This window comes from Loxodonta africana, chromosome 11 (assembly GCF_030014295.1).
Source record: "Loxodonta africana isolate mLoxAfr1 chromosome 11, mLoxAfr1.hap2, whole genome shotgun sequence".
NCBI lineage: Eukaryota > Metazoa > Chordata > Mammalia > Proboscidea > Elephantidae > Loxodonta > Loxodonta africana.
This window is the reverse complement of record NC_087352.1, coordinates 24,576,277-24,597,554: the sequence shown is the minus strand read 5'-3', so window position 1 is coordinate 24,597,554 and position 21,278 is coordinate 24,576,277. Positions and strand designations below refer to the sequence as shown.

Sequence of the window (21,278 nt, the reverse complement as noted above, 5' to 3'; positions counted from 1 at the left end):
AACTTGGCTAGGCCATGATTCCCAGTGTTGTGTGGTTGTCCTCCATTTTGTGATCTGATGTAATTATCCTATATGTTGTGAATCCTAACCTCTATGATGTTAACGAAGCAGGATTAGAGGCAGTTATGTTAATGAGGCAGGACACAATCTACAGGATTCGGTTGTATCTTGAGTCAATCTTTTGAGATATAAAAGAGAGAAAGGAGCAGAGAGGAGAGGGACCTCATACTACCAAGAAGGAAGAGCTGGGAGGAGAGAGCATTCTTGGACCCGGGGTCCCTTCGCTGAGAAGCTCCTAGACCCAGGGGAAGATCAATGCCGAGACACATGGAGATCTCCAACAAACAGTGGACCCACAGATGTTGAAAAGAGACAAGAATTTTCCCCTAGAGCTGACCGAGAGAGAAAGCCTTCCCCTGGGGCTGGAACCCTGAATTCAGACTTCTAGGCTGGGAGAAAATAATCTTCTGTTTGTTAAAGCCATCCACTTGTGGTATTTCTGTCATAGCAGCACTAGATAACTAAGACAGATGGGTGTTAGGTTGTTTTCAATCTTTTGCCCAGATGCACAATATTGCAATGATTACCCTGGTACAAGTCATTGTTTTGCACATTACTGAGTAGATCTCTCTGAAGAATAACATCCCAGGACCACTGGCTCATTAAGGCTGTTGCCCAGCCATGGATGAAAGGGCTTGTCTCCACACACTCTGACCAACAATGTTTAGCATATTTTTAACCTTCAACAAATAGCATCAAGCTGACGGTGTACTTGTGCAACATGCATTTTTGGCTCAAGAATAGGTTTTCAATATGTAGCCATGTTGATACATTTCTCTCCAGTTACCACCTGTTTCCTCTTCCCACCCCTAACCCCTGGCTGTCATCTCATAGATCTCCGATGAAACACTGCCTGCAGGAAGACTTCTCAGATCATCCTTACCCCAGTGTGAGCTCAGCCCAGTGCCTTTCTCTCTTCTCCGTGTTCCCACAACATACTGTGCTCCCTCCTTTAGACCACCCCTCCAAGAATGCGTTGGGGTCTCTGTCTGTTTGTTTCTCCCATCAGACTATAGCTCCATGGAGACTGGCTTCGACAGGCCCTGTGCCACAGTAGCTCCAGCACCAAGGACAGCGCTACCCCATAGTAGATGCTCAGTAAATACTATTTGCTTGTTATCAGATGCTAACCGGATGGTTGGTGCTTTGAACCCGCCAGCGGGAGAAAGATATGGCGGTCTGCTTCCGTAAAGATTTACAGTCTTGAAAATCCAATGGGGCAGTTCTACCCAGTCCTATAAGGTCGCTATGAGTGGGGATCGGCTCAATGGCAAGGAGTTTGTTTTTTTGTTGTTGTTGTTAGTTGCCTTCAAGTCGATTCAGACTTATGCCAACCTCTTGTGTGCAGAGTGAAACTGCTCCATAGGGTTTTCGAGGCTGTGATCTTTCAAAAGCAGATTGCCAGGCCTTTTTTTCAAGGTGCCTCTGGGTGGGTTCAAATTGCCAACCTTTCAGCTAGTAGTCCAAGCACTTAACCATTTGCACCACTTTAGGATTGTTTGAATACATGTCACTAAGTATATGCAGAGCTGGGCTATAGTAGGTGCACAGTAAATATTGTTGGCTTAGAGTCGGTTAAAGGAGCCCTGGTGGCCACAGTAGTTAAGCACTCAGCTGCTAACCTAAATGTCAGCAGTTTGGACCCACTAGCAAAGCTCCAAGGAAGAAAGACACAGAGATCTGCTTCAGTAAATATCACAGCCTTGGAAGCCAAATGGGACAGACAGTTCTGCTCTGTCCTATAGAGTCGCTATGAGTCGGAATCCACTTCACGACAATGACATGGGAAAGTCGGATAGGAGCCCTGGTGGTGAAAATGGTTAATTGCTGGGCTGCTAACCAAAAAGTTGATAGTTCAAACCAACCAGTGGGAGAAGGAGCTGACAATCTACTTCCGTAAAGATTACAGTCTAGAAAATCCTATGGAGCAGTTCTACTCTGTTACATGGGGTCGCTATGAGTCGGAATTGACTTGATGGCAGCTAACAACAACAGGGGCGGCTGAATATTATGTAGTTAAACATAGCAGAGCTGGTCTATAGTAGGTGCTTGGTAAACATGAGCTGCTTAGGGGCGAATGAATATATGCAGTGTTTATTACAAAGGGGGAAACTGAGGCTCCAAGGACAGCCAAGTGAAGGCTGGAAGCAGGTTGTAGTCCGGAGTCCCAGCCCTTTCCCTGAAGCCTCTGTCACTGCCCCATTCATCTCCCTCCCCGCCTGCTGTCCCCCTGGCCCAGCACAGTGCCTGGCACAGACTGAGCTGATAAATGTGTATTTGTTGAAGGAATGAATGAATATGTGTATCTGTTGGGGTGTGTGTGTGTAACTGAGCACAGCCTCGTAGGCCCTCAGCCCTCTCCTCCCTTGGGGAGCACAGAGGATAGGTCCCCGCCCTCTCCCCTCATAGGACCCAGGAGTTCGGGCTGCCCTCCTTCGCTCCCCGCCCCCTGGGTCCCCCAGTCCTCCCGCTTCCGGCCTCCCAGCTAGGCTTTCCTCTCTCCGGCTGGGACGTGAGGCTGGGTTTCCGGGGGGAAGGCTTAGGCGGCGACACCGAGCCCAGCCTCCTCCAGCCCCTAGCACGCTCCGGGCCCCCTCCCTCCCCGCCGCCACCGTCCGCGCTCGGCCGGCCGCGGGGGAAGAAAGGAGCCAAGGCGGCGGAGGTAAGGAGCGGGCGCACCGGGATCAGGGCCCCAAGCCCCGGGCTGGGAACGCTGCAAGGCCTCCACCTACCGCCCGGATTCTGCTGATCATGCCTATGGGAGCCGCGGGCTGGGCCCAGGGCAGGGGGCTGGCCCCCTTCGGGGACCTGGGGCTCCCTGCGCCCAGCAGCCTGTCTCCGGGTTCAGGGGTCAGGCCTTCAGCTTGCTCCTGCCTGGAGATTTCGAGCAGCGGGTCCCCAGCTACCTCCTCTCCCTTGCCTTAGGACCCCAGCCCCACCCCCCCAGCCCCCTCCTCCATCGGCAACCAGGAATCTGTACCTCCAGGTGCAGGAGTCTAGATTCCGGACCCTGTCATCGCCCAGATCCAGGAGTCACGGACCCTATCCCCCTCCTCCCTCAGACCCAGGAGTCCAAACTCCCAGTCCCTCCTCCCTCAGACCCAGGAGTACCTGCCCCAGCCCCTCTTCGCTCAGATCCAGAGTCCAGACCCCCAGCCCCATCCTCCCTTAGACCCAGGAATTGGGTGCCCCCAGTTCCCTCCTCCCTTACACCCGGGAGTCCAGTGCCCCAGCTCCCTCCTCCCTCACATCCAGGAGTCCGAACCCCGGCCCCCACTCATACACACCCAAGGTCCAAGCCCCCAGCCTCTTCCCTCAGATCCAAGAATCTGAGTCCTCCTACTCCCTGGCCTCTTCCAGCCCCAGGGATAGGACACCCACCCCCCCCATTTCTAGGGCCTCCAGACTTTGAATTCCACCCCCTACACTCTGACCCCCTGGGCTTGTTCCAGCACCTCCCCACATGCCCATCCTGGGGCCCAGAGCAAAGGCAGTTTGCTGACTTGGTCTCCCTCTGTGTCTCCTTTACTGTCTGCATTTCTGTCCTCTTCTCTCTCCCTATCTCCCTTTGCCCTTCTTCTGATCTCTGTGTTTATACTGTCTCTGCCTTTGGTTCTCTAAATCTCTTCGTCTCCTGTCTCTGCATCTCCATCTCACTCTGCTGGGTTCCTCCGCTATTTCTCTGTCCTCTATCTCTCACCATCCCAACTTTCTGTTTCTCTTGGTCTCTGTCTCTCTGTCTCTACTTCTGTCTCTCATCTCTATCTTTGTTGTCTTTCTCTGTCTTTCCTTCCCTGTCTCTCATTTCTGTCTTTTCCTGTCTCTTTCTCTGTCTCTCCATGTGTCTCTCCTCTGTCTTTTCCTGTCTTTCTGTCTCTTCCTGTCTCTCTGTCTCTCCTTCTCTGTGTCTTTCTGACATCTCTGCCTTTTTCTCCATCTCCTTTCCCTGGCTGATCCTCTCTGTCTCTGCATCTCTCTGTTTCTCCCTTTATTCTGTCCCCTCCCCCATCTCTCCATTTCCCCCCCTCCCCTTTCTCCCCGCAGGCATGGACCCCCAGCCCCCTCCACCTGCCCAGGGCAGCCCACCTCACCGTGGCCGTGGCCGTGGCCGAGGTCGAGGTCGTGGCCGTGGTCGTGGCCGAGGCTGTGGCCGAGGAGGCGCCGGAGCCCCCCGGGCGCCCCTTCCCTGCCCAACCTGCGGCCGCCTTTTCCGCTTCCCCTACTACCTCTCCCGGCACCGACTGAGCCACTCGGGCCTGCGCCCCCACGCCTGTCCCCTGTGTCCCAAGGCCTTCCGCCGACCGGCTCACCTCTCCCGTCACCTGCGTGGCCACGGCCCACAACCTCCGCTGCGCTGCGCCGCCTGTCCACGCACCTTCCCGGAGCCTGCCCAGCTGCGGCGCCACCTGGCCCAGGAGCACGCGGGCGGCGGGGTGGAGCTGGCCATCGAGCGCGTGGGCAAGGAGGCAACCGAGTCCAGCTGGGGCTCGCAAGACGCGGGCGATGAGCAAGCCACCACGGCGGCAGCGGCGGGGGCACCAGAGGAGGCAGCGTGGACCGAGCCATGGCCAGCTGGGGAGCCCGGCACCCTGGCCGCCTCTGTGCTGACCGAGCCCCGCGAGTCCGAGGAGAAGGAGGCCGAGGCCGGGGCAGCTGAGCTGCGGGCCGAGCTGGCACTGGCGGCCGGGCGGCAGGAGGAGAAGCAGGTTTTGCTCCAGGCCGACTGGACGCTGTTGTGTCTGCGTTGCCGTGAGGCCTTCGCCACTAAGGGTGAGCTTAAGGCACACCCGTGTCTGCGGCCCGAGGGTGACCAGGAGGGCGAGGGCGGGCCGCCACCGAGGCCCAAGCGACACCAGTGCTCCATCTGCCTCAAGGCCTTCGCCAGGCCTTGGTCGCTGTCCCGCCACCGTCTGGTCCACTCCACCGACCGCCCTTTCGTGTGCCCGGACTGCGGCCTGGCCTTCCGCCTCGCCTCCTACCTCCGCCAGCACCGCCGCGTGCATGGGGCCCTCAGCCTGTTGGCCCCACTGCCGGCCAAGAAGGACGACAAGGCCGCGGGGACGCGGACCTCAGGGAAAGGGCCTGAGGGAGGCACAGAGGCCGAAGCGGCCTCGGAGGGCGGTGAGGGCGGCCAGAACGGAGGGGACACGGCGCCGGCGCGGCCCCCGGCGGGGGAGCCCCGCTTCTGGTGCCCCGAGTGCGGCAAGGGCTTTCGGCGCCGGGCGCACCTGCGACAGCACGGGGTCACCCACTCTGGCGCAAGGCCCTTCCAGTGCGTGCGCTGCCAGCGCGAGTTCAAGCGGCTGGCCGACCTGGCCCGGCACGCGCAGGTGCATGCCGGGGGGCCAGCGCCGCACCCCTGTCCCCGCTGCCCGCGCCGTTTCTCGCGCGCCTACAGCCTCCTGCGCCACCAGCGCTGCCACCGCGCGGAGCTTGAGCGCGCAGCCGCCCTGCAGGCGCTGCAGGCCCAGGCGCCGCCACCCTCACCACCGCCACCCCCGCCACCGCCGGCTGAGCAGGAGGAGCCCGGGCTGCCGCTGCCTGTCGCGCACATCAAGGAGGAGCCCCCCTCCCCGGGGACCCCACCCCGGTCCCCGCTCGCGCCCCCTGTCTTCCTCAGCGCCTCCTGCTTCGACAGCCAAGACCACTCCGCCTTCGAGATGGAGGAGGAAGAGGTCGACAGCAAGGCCCACTTGCGGGGGTTGGGGGACCTGGCCTCCTGACCCTCACACTACCCCCCTCCCCGTTTGAGCCCTCCTCCCCACGGTTTGCAATATGGAGGAGCGAAATTGAAGGAAGGCCCCTCTGCCTCCTACCCACCCCTCCCCTCCCAGCCCTTGACACTAAGGAGGGAGTGCCGTGGACCACAGGCCCTCTCCATCACCCACTCCCAGGCACCCCCGTGCTGGTTAGGAACCTCTCGCTCCAATATGTGTCTTAAGGCAGGACGATTTGGAGAAAGAAGGAGGCTGAGGACAATTGGCCAGAGGGATGGAGGCTGGTGGAGACACCACTGCCTGCCGGTCCCCCATTACACATACACACTGGACACCATCACCCTCTTTGGAACAGCCAGACCCTGGGGGTCCCCAGTGAGCAAAGGTTCGTCCCTGTCCCTTTGTCTGTCTGCATAAGTCTGTCTGAATAAATGTGAGTTCATGGAATCTGAAGAGAGTGAGGCTGTCTGTGGAGGTGGGGGTGGCTGATGGGGCCTGGGGCGAGTTAAGGTTTGCCCACCAGGCTCTGAGCTTGGGTGTAGTGGAGGAAGGAGGTAGGTATTCCCATCAGGGAACATGGTGGACTCCACCAAACCCAGGAACCTGGGGCTGAGAAGAAACAGGGGTGCTCAAAGACGCACGAAGATCTGCTCAGGTAGTCTTCAGCCACACGCCTCCACCCCCACCCCCCGGCCCCATCCCTGTGGAATCTCTAAACACATTCATTCAACAAACATTTGCCAGGCGCTCACTCAGTGCCAGGCATGGCGTTAGGCCCTGGCAATCCTGTGGAGAAGACAGCCAAGTCCCTAGCCTTGCAGAGCTGGAACCCCAGAGCCCTGCTATTCAGTATGGTAGCCACTAGCCAGTCATGGTTATTCAAATTTAAAGCAAGTAAATTTAAAACAAAACAATCAAAATTAAATAAAACTAAAAATTTACTTTCTCGGTCACACTAGTTCAAGCACTCCCTGAGTAGCCCCATGTGGGCAGTAGCTACCATATTGGACAGCACAGATCCAGAACATTCCACCATTGCAAAAAGTCCTATTGGACAGTGCCACTTTAAATGATAAACCAAAGTGCAATAGGGCATTGGGTATTGATAAGGACTGCTGAGAAAACTAAGCCACACTATGATTGCAGAGGATGACAGGGAGGGTGGGGGTTTCTCTGCAAGGTGACATTTGATCTGAATGAAGATGGAAGGAGCCATGTGGGTATCTGGGAGAAGAGAGTGCCAGGCAGAGGGAACAGCAGGTGCAAAAGACCTTGAGGTGAGATGATTTCACACGTTTGATAAATAGTAAGGAATTTGGGTAGACTATAAAAATATATATATATTTTTTATGGGGAGTGTCATTTTCCACCAGTCCTTTGGGTGGTTGCTTTACACATGAGTTTAAGGCCCTAGGAGTGAAGGGGAAAGGGTATCTCCAGGCACACCTTCCTTAAACCCCTTCCTCTTTCTGTCAACCAACATCTGGCCTTCCTCACAGCCTTCAATGGCTCTCTCCTACCTGTGCAAATAACAACATTGACCATTTGGGTATATTTACATCTGTAAGGCAAAGCAAGGAAGGGGTGAGATGATACCCGTTTTACAGGGGGACAAACTGAGGCTCTGAGAGAGAAGATGGTTCTCCAGGTGTGACGGCAACAGCAGGCAGAGGGAAGCTGGAAGGATGGTGTTTGTTTGTGGGTCAGCATGGGAAGGTGGTGACCGCCCACAGTTTCCCTGAGCCCCCTCTGTCAATGCACTTAACACATCTTGGTTGAGCCCTTTGTCCCTGGATGGCACAAGTGGTTTGCACTCAACTAGCAACCTAAAGGTTGGCAGTTCGAATCCACTCAGCAGTGCCACAGAAGAAAGGCCTGGCACTCTGCTTCCAAAAAGATTACAGCCAAGAAAATCCTACGGGGTAGCTCTACTCTGTCACACGGGGTTGCTATGAGTTGGAATCGACTTGAGAACTCCCAACAGCAGGAGTAGTAGTGGTTCTCAGGTATTGAACCCCACTGCTTGTCTTTCCAGAAACCCTGGTGGTGTAGTGGTTAAGTGCTACAGCTGCTAACCAAAAGGTCAGCAGTTTGAATCTACCAGGTGCTCCTTGGAAACTCTATGGGGTAGTTCTACTGGGTCCTATAGGGTCGCTACAAGTCGGCATCCACTCAATGGCAGCAGGTTTTGTTTTGCTTGTCTTTCCCCTGCTGAGGATTTTACATACATGATCTCAACCACATTCATTAATAATAGTACAAAACACATTTCTTTTTTTTTTTTAACCTAAAAAGGCATTTATTACAAGCATGACTGCAATGAGGCTAATACCTTTTTACATGAAAGCTAGGTTTCTCTAAATATACTTTTAAAAAATGTATTTGTCTCTGGAAACTTTTTTTAAAACAAACAAGTCAAAAAGAAGAAGTGGTACACACAGAAGTCTGTCTGTTGTTCTGTTAGGTACTGTCGAGTCAGTTCTGACTCATAGGGACCCTATGTATAACAGAACCAAACACTGCCCGGTCCTGTGCCATCCTCACAATCCTTGTTATGCTTGAGCCCATTGTTGCAGCCACTATGTCAATCCATCTTGTTGAGGGTCTTCCTTTTTTTGGTGACCCTCTATTTTACCAAACATAATGTCCTTCTCCAGGGACTGATCCCTCCTGATAACACGTCCAAAGTATGTAAGATGTAGTCTCACCATCCTTGTTTATAAGAAGCATTGTGGTTGTGCTTCTTTTTTTTTTAATATGAATTTTTATTTTGGAATCATTTTAGCTTTACAGAAAAGTTGCAAAGATATTCAGAGAGTTCCTGAATGCCCTTCGCCCTGCTTCCCCTAGTGTTCATATCTTACACAGCTATCATACATTTATCAAAACTAAGAAATTAACGTTGACACAATACTCTAAACTCCATATTTATTTCCGCATATTTCAACTCCACTAATATCCTTTTTCTGCCCTGTTTTTTTTTTTAATTTTTATTGTGCTTAAGTGAAAGTTTACAAATCAAGTCAGTCTCTCATACAAAATCTTATATACACCTTGCTATATACTCCCAGTTGCTCTCCCCCGTGTTTCCGTGTCTGTTCAGACAGCTTCTGTCCCCATCGGCCTCACATCTCCCCTCCAGACAGGAGCTGCCCGGATAGTCTCGTGTGTCTACTTGATCCAAGAAGCCCACTCCCCACCAGTATCATTTTCTATCTTGTAGTCCAGTCCAATACCTGTCTGAAGAGTTGGCTTCAAGAATGGTTCCCGTCTTGGGCTAACAGAAGGTCTGGGGACCATGACCTCCAGGGTCCCTCTGGTCTCACTCAGACCATTAAGTCTGGTCTTTTTACTAGAATTTAAGGTCTGCATCCCACTGCTCTCCTGCTCCTTCAGGGGTTCTCTGTTGTGCTCCCTGTCATGGCACTCATCGATTGTAGCTGGGCACCACCTAGTCCTTCTGGCAAAACACATTTCTTGAGTGTTTACCCTGTGTCCGTTTCTAAGGGGTTTAGGTGGATTAGCTCATTTTTTTTTTTAATAATTTTTATAGTGAAAGTTTGCTAATCAAGTCAGTTTCTCACACAAAAACCCAGATACACCTTGCTACACACTCCCAATTACTCTCCCCCTAATGAGACAGCCCGCTCTCTCCCTCTGCTCTCTCTTTTCGTGTCCTTTTCGCCAGCTTCTAACCCCTTCCACCCTCTCATCTCCCCTCCAGACAGGAGATGCCAACATAGTCTCAAGTATCCACCTGATCCAAGAAGCTCACTCCTCACCAGCATCCCTCCAACCCATTGTCCAGTCCAATCCATGTCTGAAGAGTTGGCTTCAGGAATAGTTCCTGTCCTGGGCCAACAGAAGGTCTGGGGGCCATGACCACTGGGGTCCTTCCGGTCTCAGTCAGACCATTAAGTCTGGTCGTATGAGAATTTGGGGTCTGCATCCCACTGCTCTCCTGGGATTAGCTCATTTTTAATCCTCACACAATCCCATATGATAGATGCTATTCCAGGTTCTGGTTTTTTCTTTCTTTTCTCCCCTTAAACAGCTTTATTGAGGTCTCATTTGCATACCATAAAATTCCTCTGCCTTAAATTTACAATTCAATGGTTTTTAGTAAATTGTAGAGTTGTGCAATCATCACCACCATCCAATTTTAGAACATTCCCACAACCTCAAAAGGATCTCTTGTGTGCAATTATAATCACTTCCTCCTCCCGCCTCAACTCCAGGCTACCACTAATCTACTTTCTGTCTCTATAAATTTGCCTATTCTGGGCATTTCCTATAAATGGAATCACACACAATGTGTCTTTTTTGTAACAAGCTTCTTCTTCTCAGAATAATGTCCTGAGATTCATCATGTTGAAGCATGTATCAGAACTTCATTCCTTTTTATGGGTGAATAATATTCCACTATATGTATATACCACATTTTGTTTATCCATTTATCTGCTTAATGGACAGTTGGGTTGTTTTCCACTCTTTGGCTATTGTGAGTAGTGCTTCTATGGGCATTCATGTATAAATCTTTGCATGTTTTCATTTCTTTTGGGTAAATTTCTAGGAGTAGAATTGCTAGGTTGTAGGTTAAGTTTGAGGAGCCCTGGTGGCACAGTGGTTACAGCGCCTAGCTGCTAACCAGAAGGTTGACAGAATCCACAAGCCACTCTGAGGGAGAAAAGACCTGTTGATCAGCTCCTGTAATGTTTTCAGACTAGGAAACCCTGTGGGGCAGTTCTACTTTGTCCTGTAGGGTCACGGTTAGTCAGAATTGACTCGAGGGCACCTAACAAACAAAGAAGCGTGTTAAATTTATGATTAGCTTTTTTTTTTTCTTATAAGGAGTTTATTTTAACTACAACAGGAAGTGAGTTTTTTTTTATTGTGGCAAAATATATATTACAAAACATTTGCCATTTCAACATTTTTTACATGTACAATTCAGTGACATTAATATCACTCATCACGTGCAATCATTATCGTTATACATTTCCATAAATTTCCAACACCCTTAACAGAAACTTGGTGCCCCTCCCCAAGCAATGACTCTTCCTTTCCCCCTCCCTCTCATCCCTGGTAGCCACTAATAAACTTTGGGTTCTATACATTTGCCTTTTCTGGACATTTCATATAAGTGGGATCACACAATATTTGTCCTTTTGCAATTGGCTTCTTTCACTCAGCATAATGTTTTCAAGGTTCGTCCACATATGATTAACTTTTTAAGAAACTTCTAGGCTGCCCCTTATATATTCTTGCTGTGATATATAAGACGCTGTGTCAATCCAGCTCTCTGAGGGTCTTCCTCTTTTTCACTGATGTCTAATTTACCAAGCATGATGTCCTTCTTCAAGGTTAGGTCCCTACCAATAACATGTCCAAAGTAAGCGAGATGCTCTGATTTCCTGAGAAAGAAACTCGAGTACAGAGACTTGTCCAAGGTCATGAGGCTAGTAAGCAGCACAGCAGGATATGCTCCAAAGCTTGTGCTCTTAACCCTTACACAAGAAATCTTCCTTACCCAATTCATCCTAAAACTCTTTATTGAGCACCTACTATGTGCAAAGTTTGGTGCTAGAGGTTGGAGAATCAGCAGTGGGCAAATAGACGAGGACCTTGCCTCCTTGGAGCTTATATCCTGGTCGGAGACCCAGATAAATATTTTTATAACATTGATTCAACAAGTAGTTCTTGAGCCTCTACTTTGTGCCAGGCACTGACCTAGGTGCTGCTCATCAAGCAGTTAATGAAATAAACACAAATCCCTGCCCACATGGGGCTTCCATTCGAGTGGAAGAAGACAAAGGAAACATAACAAGCAAGTAAGTTAGGAAGCATTTTAGAAGTGTTACAGATTGAACTGTGTCTCCCCAAAATATGTGTTTGCTCCTTAGAAGCAAGGATGGCAAGACTTACTCTCATATACTTTGGACATGTTATCAGGAGGGCTCGGTCCCTGGAGAAGGACATGGTGCTTGGTAAAGTAGAGCGTAAGAGAAAAAGAGGAAGACCCTTAATGAGATGGATTGACACAGTGGCTGCAACAATGGGGTCAAGCATAACAACGATTGTGAGGATGGCCGTGTTTTGTTCTGTTATACATAGGATCGCTATAAGTCAGAACCAACTCGACAGCACCTAAAAACAACAAAACTTTCGTTGGAATCCTAACCCCTATACCTGTGGATGTAACCTAATCTGTTTTGTTGTTGTATTTTGACTCATAATGACCCATGTGACAGAATAGAACTGCTCCATTGGATTTTCTTGGCTGTAATCTTCATGGAAGCAGACCACCAGGTCTTCTGCAGAGCTGCTGGGTAGGTTTAACCAACAACCTTTAGGCTGTAGCCAAAAGCTTAGGTTCCTTTCTAATGTAATCTTGTCCCATGGTGCAATCTAATGTCATGCAATCAATCAGTTGAAGTTGTGGTAGTATAGGGTTGATCCCAAACCCAATCCTTTCTGATTTATATAAAGAGCAACACAGAGACATGCAAGCACATACTGGGGAAGACAGACACTATGTGAGGATCGCCAAGGAACAAGGAGACTATAGGGAGAAATCAACATGGCTGAGACCCTAATTTGGACTTTTAGCCTCCAGAACTGTGAGAAAATAAATTTCTGTTATTTAAAGCTACCCACTTGTGGTATTTGTGTTACAACACCACTAGGAAACTAAGACAACAACAAAAAACAAACAACCAAATCCATCAATTGTGACCCCATGTACTACAGTGTAGAAATGTGCTCCATAGGGTTTTCTTGGCTGTAATCTTCACAGAAGTAGATTACCAGGCCTTTCTTCTGTGGCACTGCCAAATAGGTTTGAATCGACAACCTTTCAATTAGTAGATGAGAACGGACTACTTGTGTTACCCAGAGACTGGACACTTAGACAGGAGGGAATAAGTTATTTGGGGTAAAGATGATGCAGAACAAGGGGAATAGGAACCGCAGGCCTGTAAAGCAGGAGCTGAAGGGAAGAGCCATGCAGGTAACTGGGGACCTGTCCCAGGGAGAGGGCTCATCTGATGCAAAATTCTGAGATGTGAATGCAACTGGTGTGCTCAAGAGCAGAGAGGCCAGTGTGGCTGGAGGGGAGGGGTTGGAAGGCAGGCAGGGAGAGATGGGGGAAGAGGTCAGGGAGGTGCCAGGGGCCCAGATCTTGTATGGATTGGGAGTCTTTAGAGAGATTCAAGCAGAGGCTGGCAGGATTTTACTTCTTTTTTTCCTTTTAACATTTTATTGTGAAAAATTTCAAACATATAGGAATATGGATAGAATTGTACAATGAACATTTATATAACCATTCCTTAGATTCTACAATTAACATTTGCTATATTTGCTTTCATATCAAGCCTGTCCATCCTTCCTTCCATCCTCCATCTTTGGTTCCTTCCTCCCTTCCTTCCTTCCATCCATCCCTCCCTCCCTCCATCCACCCACCCATCCATCCATCCATCCTCCCGTCCATCCGTCCGTCCATCCGTCCGTCCACCCATCCACCCACCCATCCATCCATCCATCCATCCCTCCCTCCCTCCCTCCCTCCATCCTCCCATCCTCCCATCCGTCCTCCTGTCCACCCGTCCACCTGTCCATCCGTCCTCCCGTCCAACCTCCCGTCCATCCTCCCGTCCATCCGTCCGTCCGTCCGTCCATCCGTCCGTCCATCCATCCAACCTTCCTTCCTTCCTTCTATACAGTCATCTATGCTTCCATCCATCCAACCTTCCATCCTTTTTCAAAAATGTATTTCAGAGCAAGTGGCAAACATCAGTTCACCTCATCCCTAAACACTTCAGAATGCGTATAGTAACTGAATAATCAAATATTTACTGATAAAATTTAAATATAGTGAAATTCGCCCATTTTATGTGCTACCACCTGTCTTGGTCACCTGCTGCTGCTGTAACAGAAATACCACAAGTGGATAGCTTTTACAAAGAGAAATTTATTTTCTCACAGTAAAGTAGACTACTTTACTAGTCTACTTTACAGGCGCTCCTTGGAAACTCTATGGGGCAGTTCTACTCTGTCCTATAGGGTAGCTATGAGTCGGAATCGACTCAACAGCACTGGGGAAAGTAGACTACAAGTGCAAATTCAGGGCATCAGCTCCAGAGGAAGGCTTTCTGTCTCCGTTGTCTCTGGAGGAAGGTCCTGGTCAGACATTTTCCCTTGGTCTGAGAGCATCTCAGCACAGGAACCTCAGGTCCAAAGAACATGCTCTGCTCCTAGCGCTGCTTTCTTGGTGGTATGAGGTTCCTGGCTCTAGACTTGTTTCTCTTTCCTTTTATCTCTTGAGAGATAAAAGGTGGTGCCTGCTACACTCTAGGGAAACTCCCTTTACACTGGATCAGGGAGGTGGCCTGAGCAAGGGTGTTACACCCCATCCTAATCCGTTTTAACTACAGGCAGAGATTATGATTTATAACACATAGGAAAAGCACAAAATGGAGGACAACCACAAGTGGACTAACCAAGTTGACGCATATTTTTGGGGGACTCAATTCAATCCATTACACCACCTAATGAGTTTTGACAAATACATGCATCTGAGTAAGGCACATCCCATTCCTCACTTAACTCTCTCTGATTTCTGTGTGTAGAATAGACTGGTGAGAAATGGGGCAAAAGTACTTGGAGTAGGTTTAATTGTGTCCTCCCAAAAAATATTTTCAAGTACTAATCCTAGTACCTGTGAATGTGGCCATATTTGGAAAGAGGGCCTTTACAGATGTAATTAAGTTAAGATGAGGTATACTGGAGTAGGGTTGTAGTAATGGCATGCGGGCAGCATCTGACCTCCTCTAACTTCAGAAGGGGAAAGGAGAATCAAGATACTCTACTTCATTGCTGAGTTCAATAATTCATTGCAATGGCCATACGGAACTCACAGGCGATACTCACGATTATGGGGTTTATTAGGGAAGCAACAGGTTACAATTCAGGTTCAGGAATGCTCAGGACAGATCTTCAGTCAGGACAACCTCTTCCCAGCCGTGCTGCAGGCTGGCCTTTCTGGCCCCTTGGCCTCTGTTTTGCTTTGGTACATGTTTCAAAGCTCTGCCAATAGTGCCCAGAGGCACTCCACCAGGCCAGTAAGGTTTGGCCAGAAGACACTCAGCTCTAGCTCCTTGGGTCAGTAAATCTAGCTCCACCAACTGCCCGGAGGCACCCTACTCCTGCCCAAATGCACTCAGCTTTCTTGCTCAGTTGGCTTGGAAGCCCACTTCATTGTCTCCTGCCTGTCTCTCCTGCCACTGTTTCTCTGCCACTGCTTCTCGCCATCTTCAGTGTTAATAGCTCTCTCTCTCTCTCTTTTTCTCTCTCACAGTCTCCTGGTTCCAGGAGCTTCTCAGCACAGGGATCCGGGGTACAAAGGATGCACTTTGTTCTTGGCCCTTTTTCCTTGACAGTGGTGGGATTCTCTTGCTCTGGAATTGGCTCTCTTTTTAAGCCTAGTGGGATGGCAAAACTGACCAGTCCCCTTGGTAGCCACAGTTACCTTATTTGCACAATCCCACCCAATCACTTGGGAGTTACAAAACCATGGTGAGAAAAGCCACACAAAAGCGATCCTTTGCACTGCAAGGGTATACCGTAAATCTAGTGACTGGTGTCTTTATAAGAGAAAGGAGAGGGAGATTGAGATACAGAGACACAGAGGACACACTCAGAGGGAAGAAGGGCATGCGAAGACGAAGGCAGATATTGGAGTGATGCAGCCACAAGGCAAGCAATGCCAAAGTTGCCAGGAGTCACCAGGAGCTTGAAGAGACAAGGAAGGAGGTTTCCCTAGAGCCTTCAGAGAGAACATGGCTCTGTCAACAACTTGACTTCAGATTCTAGCCCCCAGAAAAGGAGGCCTGGTGGTACAATAGTTAGTGCCTGGCTGCTAAACCAAAGGTTGGCAAGGAAACTTTATGGGACAATTCCGTTCTGTCACATGGGGTTGCCATGAGTCAAAATCAACTTGACATACCTAACACAACAGCTTCCAGAAAAATGAGACAATAAATTCGCGTTGTTTGAAGCCACCAAGTTTGTGGTACTTTGTTACCACAGCCCTAGGAGACTAATAAAGTACTCTTAAGCATACCTGTTTGTTTGCTTTTAAATGAACTTATTTTAGAATCATTTTCAATTCAAAGAAAAGTTGCAGTGATAGTACATAGAGTTCCCATATACCTCTCACTCAGTTTCCCCTAATACTATCATCTCACGAGACTGTGGTACATTTGTCACAACTAAGAAACCAACATTGGTACATAGTTGTTGTTGTTGAGTGCCATTGAGTCACTTTCAACTCATAGCAACCCATGTGACAGAGTAGAACTGCCCCATAGGGTTTTCTAGGCTGTATTCTTTATGGGCGCAGATAGCCAGGTTTTTCTCCCACAGAGCCACTGGGTGGGTTCGAACAGACAGCATTTTGTTTAGCAGTTGAGTGCTTAACCATTGACCACCAGGGCTCCTTAACCCAATACTGCATAATTTATTTTGTTGAAGTCCATCCGATTTTTGTTTGTTAGTTCTTAAATAATATTTTATTGTGTTTTGCATGAAGATTTACGTAGCAGTTTAGGTTCCCATTCAACAGTTTCTACACAAATTATTCAGTGACATTGGTTACATTCTTCACAATGCATGAACATTCTCATTATTTCTGTTCTGGTTGTTTCATTTCCATTAATCTAGTTTCCCTGCCCCCTTACATTCTCATCTTTGTTTTAAAGTAATTGTTGATCATTTGGTCTCATATGGATGATTTTTTTTTTAATTGTGTTAGGTGAAAGTTTACAGCTGAATTAATTTCTCATACAAAAATTATACACATACTGTTATGTGGCACTAGGTGCAATCCCTATGGTATGACAGCACACTCCCCCCTTCTACCCTGGGTTTCCTGTGTCCATCCAACCAGCTCCTGTCCTTTTCTGCCTTCTCATCCTGCCTCCAGACAGGAGCTGCCCATTTGGTCTCGTGTATCTGCTTGAACTAAGAAGCACACTCTTCGCAAGTATAACTTTATTTTTTATAGTCCAGTCTCCTCATATAGATGATTTTTCAAAGGAGGACAGTATTCACGGGTGACATTCTTTATTTCGTGAGCCAATCTGTTATTTACTTAAAAGCTGACCTCAGGGGCTAGTTTCAGTTCAAGGTTTAAAGACGATCTCAGGGCAATAGAGTCTCAGTGAGTCCTCCAGTCTCAACTGGTCCAGTAAGTCAGGACTTTTTAAGAATTTGAGTTCTGTTCTGCATTTTTCTCCCATTCTATCAGGGTTCGTTTATCGTGGCCCTGATCAGAAGGGTCAGTAGTGGTAGCTGGGCACCATCCAGTTCTTCTGGTCTCAGAGTAGATGAGGTCATGGCTCATGTAGACTATTAGCCCTACAGACTAGTTTCTTGTCTGAGACTTTGTTTCCTTGATGAGTAGAGACCAACAGTTGTATCTGAGATGGCTGTTTCTAAGCTTTTAAGACCCCAGATGCCACTTACCTCACTAGGACACAGTGAAGATGAACTTTGTGAATTATAGTATGTCCTAGGCTGTAATCTTCACAGGAGCAGATCATCAGATCTTTCTCACACAGAGTTGGAACCACTAACCTTTAGGTTAGCAGCCCATTGCTTAACTGTTGGCCACCAGGGGTCCTTAACCCAGCATAGTACTCTTTTACTTATTTTGTTGAGACCCATGTGTTTTTAATGCTAGGTCCTATCAAGAAAAAAATAAAGACTGGCAAAAGCTGGGGGATGTGATTTCAGTTGGGGTGATCAGGGAGGGCTTGAAAGTGGGAGCCATTTGCACCCAAAAATTGATCCAAAGGAGCTAAGGAGCTGAACTCGTGAAGAGGGAGCGTGATCCGATTCCCGGAGGGGATCCGAGGCTGCAAGAGGGACGCTCGCGCCCGCGGACCCCGGCAAAAACCGGTGCTGCAGCCCCAGCTCACATATCTCCGTTCCAGGCCTAGAGCCAGAGCGGTTTCCCCCTTCCCTCCCTCGCCGCCCACCTCTCCCCCGCTCTCGGCCTCCGGGCAGAGGCTTGGAATTCAGCCTTGAAGGCCAAGTCCGCCGGCCTCCCGAGCCCTTATCACGCCACGCCCAGCGCTGCGCCTGGCACAGCCCGCGCCGAGTACATATTTGCAGCCTCACACCCGGCTCCCCAGCCCCCGCAGCCCTCTTTTCCAGCCCCCAGGCCTTTGCCCAAGCGGTGCCCTCCTTTGGAATCACTCTCCAGGAGGGAGGGGGCCTTCTCCTGGAGACGTGGAACCAGAGAGAGGGAAGTGACCCCCCAAGGCCTCAGGGAGAGGGAGGGACAGAGAGCCCGCTGGGTAGCCTCCAGAGTTCCAAGAACGGGATAAAGATTGTAGCATCCATTTATTATCACGCCCTCCACCCTGCCAGGCACTTCACATGACCCGTTGTGTGCAACAGAGTGGATTCCGACTCAAAGTGACCGTATAGGACAGAGCAGAACTGCCTTATAGGGTCTCCTAGGCTGTAATCTTTACCGGAGCAGATCGCCGGGTCTTTTCTCCCACTGATCCTCCAGTGGGTTCAAACCACCAACCTTTCAGATTAGCAGCAGAACGCTTAACCATTGTGCCACTAGTGCTCCTTCACACCCATTAGCTTGTTTAACCTTCACAATGAGGCCAGTTCCTAACACAGGCCACTATCTAGTGCCTCAAGGCCTCTGAGCTGTAGTTGTTTGCCCTGGGATGACCTCCCCCTCCTTTCTTTTAGGCCTCCCCTTCAATGCCCTCTCCCAGGAGGCAATCCCTACCCGGGTTCTCCTACACCCCATCTCTCCCTGTGAGTCCCTGTGGTAGGGAGAATTCTAAGATAGCCCAGCTTAGGGATTGATATATTGAAGTCTGTTATAGAATGAATTTTGTCCCTCCAAAACAGGGGCAGAAGGAGGGTAAAGAATGACCAGGGGCAATCTCTAAATTGTGTCCCCCTCCCCCTGTTTCCAGATGAATAGACTTGATAGCGGCCAAGCACCAGGCCTCCTACTTCTTGTCTGGGCCCTCTCGGTCTGATGTATTTCACATTTGTGGCACTGGGAATGTCTTTCCGCACTTCCTCTGGCACCCCCTTGGACTTGTAAGTACTCATCTCTGACCCCGCCCTTGTTCCATCTTTGCATATGTGTTGTAAATCCTAACCCCTTTTTTTTTTTTTTTTACCTGTGGTTGAAACCCTGGTGGTGCAGTGGTTAAGCGCTTGGATGCTAACAGAAAGGTCAGCAGTTGGAACCTACCCCAGACCCTGGGAGGGAGAAAGATGTGGCAGTCTGCTTCCATAGAGATGACAGCCTTGGAAACCCTATGGCGCAGTTCTACTCTGTCCTACAGGGTCGCTGTGAGTCAGAATCAACTCAATGGAAAAGGATTTCTTTTTTTTTTTTTTTGGTATAAGCCACCCCGTATGTGGTACTTTGATTTGGCAACCCTAGGAAATTTTAGTCCATACCTGAAAACTTTACTGGATTTGAATAATTTGTAAAATTGAAATATATTTTTAACTGTTAATTGTTTTCAAACAAAAAAAAACAAATGAAGAAACGGATGATGATTACATGATTATTCCTGAAAATTGTTTTGTTAAAGCCAAAAGGGGGGCATTAAAAATGATGTGGGGTGTCCGATATGTGTGGTACGCCCTGGTCTCTCGCTGGAATGCCAGCTCCACAGGAGCAGGGTTTGTTTTAATTTTTCTGTGGCTTTGTTGTGGTTGTTAGGTGCCATTAAGGCGGTTCTGACTCATAGCAACCCCACGTACAACAGATTGAAATACTGCTGGTCCTGCGACATCCTATGCTTGAGCTCATTGTTGCAGTCACTGTGTCAATCCATCTTGTTGAGGGTCTTCCTCTCTTTTGCTAACCCTCTGCTTCACCAAGCATGACTGATGCCCTTCTCCAGGGACAGGTCCCTACTGATAACATGTCCAAAGTACATGAGATTGATTGTAGTAGATCCAAGTAAAATGAAATCCTTGACAACTTTAGTATTTTCTCCATTTATTATAATGTTGCTTATGGTCACTTGTGAGGATTTTTGTTTTCTCTGTGTTCGGCTGTAATACATGCTGAAGGCCATAGTCTTTGATCTTCATCAGTAAGCGCTTCCTGTCCTCTTCACTTTCAGCAAGCAAGATTGTGTCATCTGCATATCGTAGGTTGTCAATGAGTCTTCCTCCAACACCGATACCACATTCTTTTTCATATAGTCCAGCTGCTGGGATTATTTGGTCAACCTATAGATTGAATAAGTATGGTGAAAGGATACAACCCTGATGCATTCCTTTCCTGATTTTAAACCACTCGGTATCCCTTGTTCTGTTTGAATGACTGCCTCTTGGTCTAAGAACATGCTCCTCGTGAGCACAATTAAGTGTTCCGCAATTCCCATTCTTCGCAGTGTTATCCATAGTTTGTTATGGTCCACACAGTAGAAATGCCTTTGCAAAGTCAATAAAACACAGGTAAACATCCTTCTGGTATTCTCTGCTTTCACCCAGGATCCATCTGACATCAGCAATGATATCCCTCATTCCATGTCCTTTTCTGAATCTGGCTTGAATTTCTGGCAGTTCCCTGTCAATTTACTGGTACAACCACTTTTGAAATTCAGCAGCTTTATTGAGATATACTTCACGTGCCAAACAATTCAACACATTTACAGTGTACAATTTAGTGGCTTTTGGTATTTTTAGAGTTGTGCAAGCATCACCACAATTTTAGAATATTTTCATTACTCCCTGTGGTGCAGCAAGTTACTTAATATGGCCCTTTTAACCATGCATGGTCCTGTGACTCTCACAAAATGACTGAGTAGAGCTATGCAAATAAGGGGCTTATGGCCCACCAAGGGGATTGGACAGCCTGCTGATAATGCAAATAAGTTGCATAGAACTCCTGGAGGGGTGAGGCCATGCAAATAACATGTATGGAACCGTAAGGAGGGAATTGGTCAGTTTTGTGATCCCGCTAGTCTGAAAATGAGCCATTCTAGAGGTGGAAAGAGGGGACCTCACTACGATCAAGAAAGAAAAGTCAGGAATGGAGCATGTCTTTTAGACCCAGGGTCCCTGGGCTGGTAACTTTCTACACCCAGAAGACAGAGAGCTGTAACACTGCAGATGGTGAGAAGCAGCAGCAAGCACAGCAAAATCCAGTGGCAGAGAAATGGTGGCAGACAACCAGGAAACTGGAGCAAGACAGCACAATGGAGGGAGATGGCTACAGTGGGCCACCTGACCCACAGAGCAAGAGAGCTGAGCGCCTTCGGGCATGAGGCTTACTGGTGGAGTGGGGTGCCTCTGGGCACTTGTTGGTGAAGCTAAAGAGCTTTGTAATACTTGCCCAAGCAGGGCAGAGGCCAGGCTGAGAGGCCAATGAGCCAAGGGACCAAGGGCCAGAGGGAGGCATGGCGGAGAAGAAGCTGTCCTGATGGAAGAACTGTA

The 21,278-nt window shown here is 49.0% G+C and overlaps 1 protein-coding gene across 1 annotated transcript; it reads left to right on the top strand.

Moving 5' to 3' along the window:
- The first annotated feature begins 3,085 nt into the window (after window positions 1–3,085).
- On the top strand, window positions 3,086–6,230 carry ZNF579 (zinc finger protein 579). The gene has a single exon (XM_064294284.1). It carries the CDS (start codon window positions 3,900–3,902, stop codon window positions 5,781–5,783), a length of 1,884 nt encoding a protein of 627 aa, XP_064150354.1. The 5' UTR covers window positions 3,086–3,899; the 3' UTR covers window positions 5,784–6,230.
- Window positions 6,231–21,278: the final 15,048 nt, after the last annotated feature.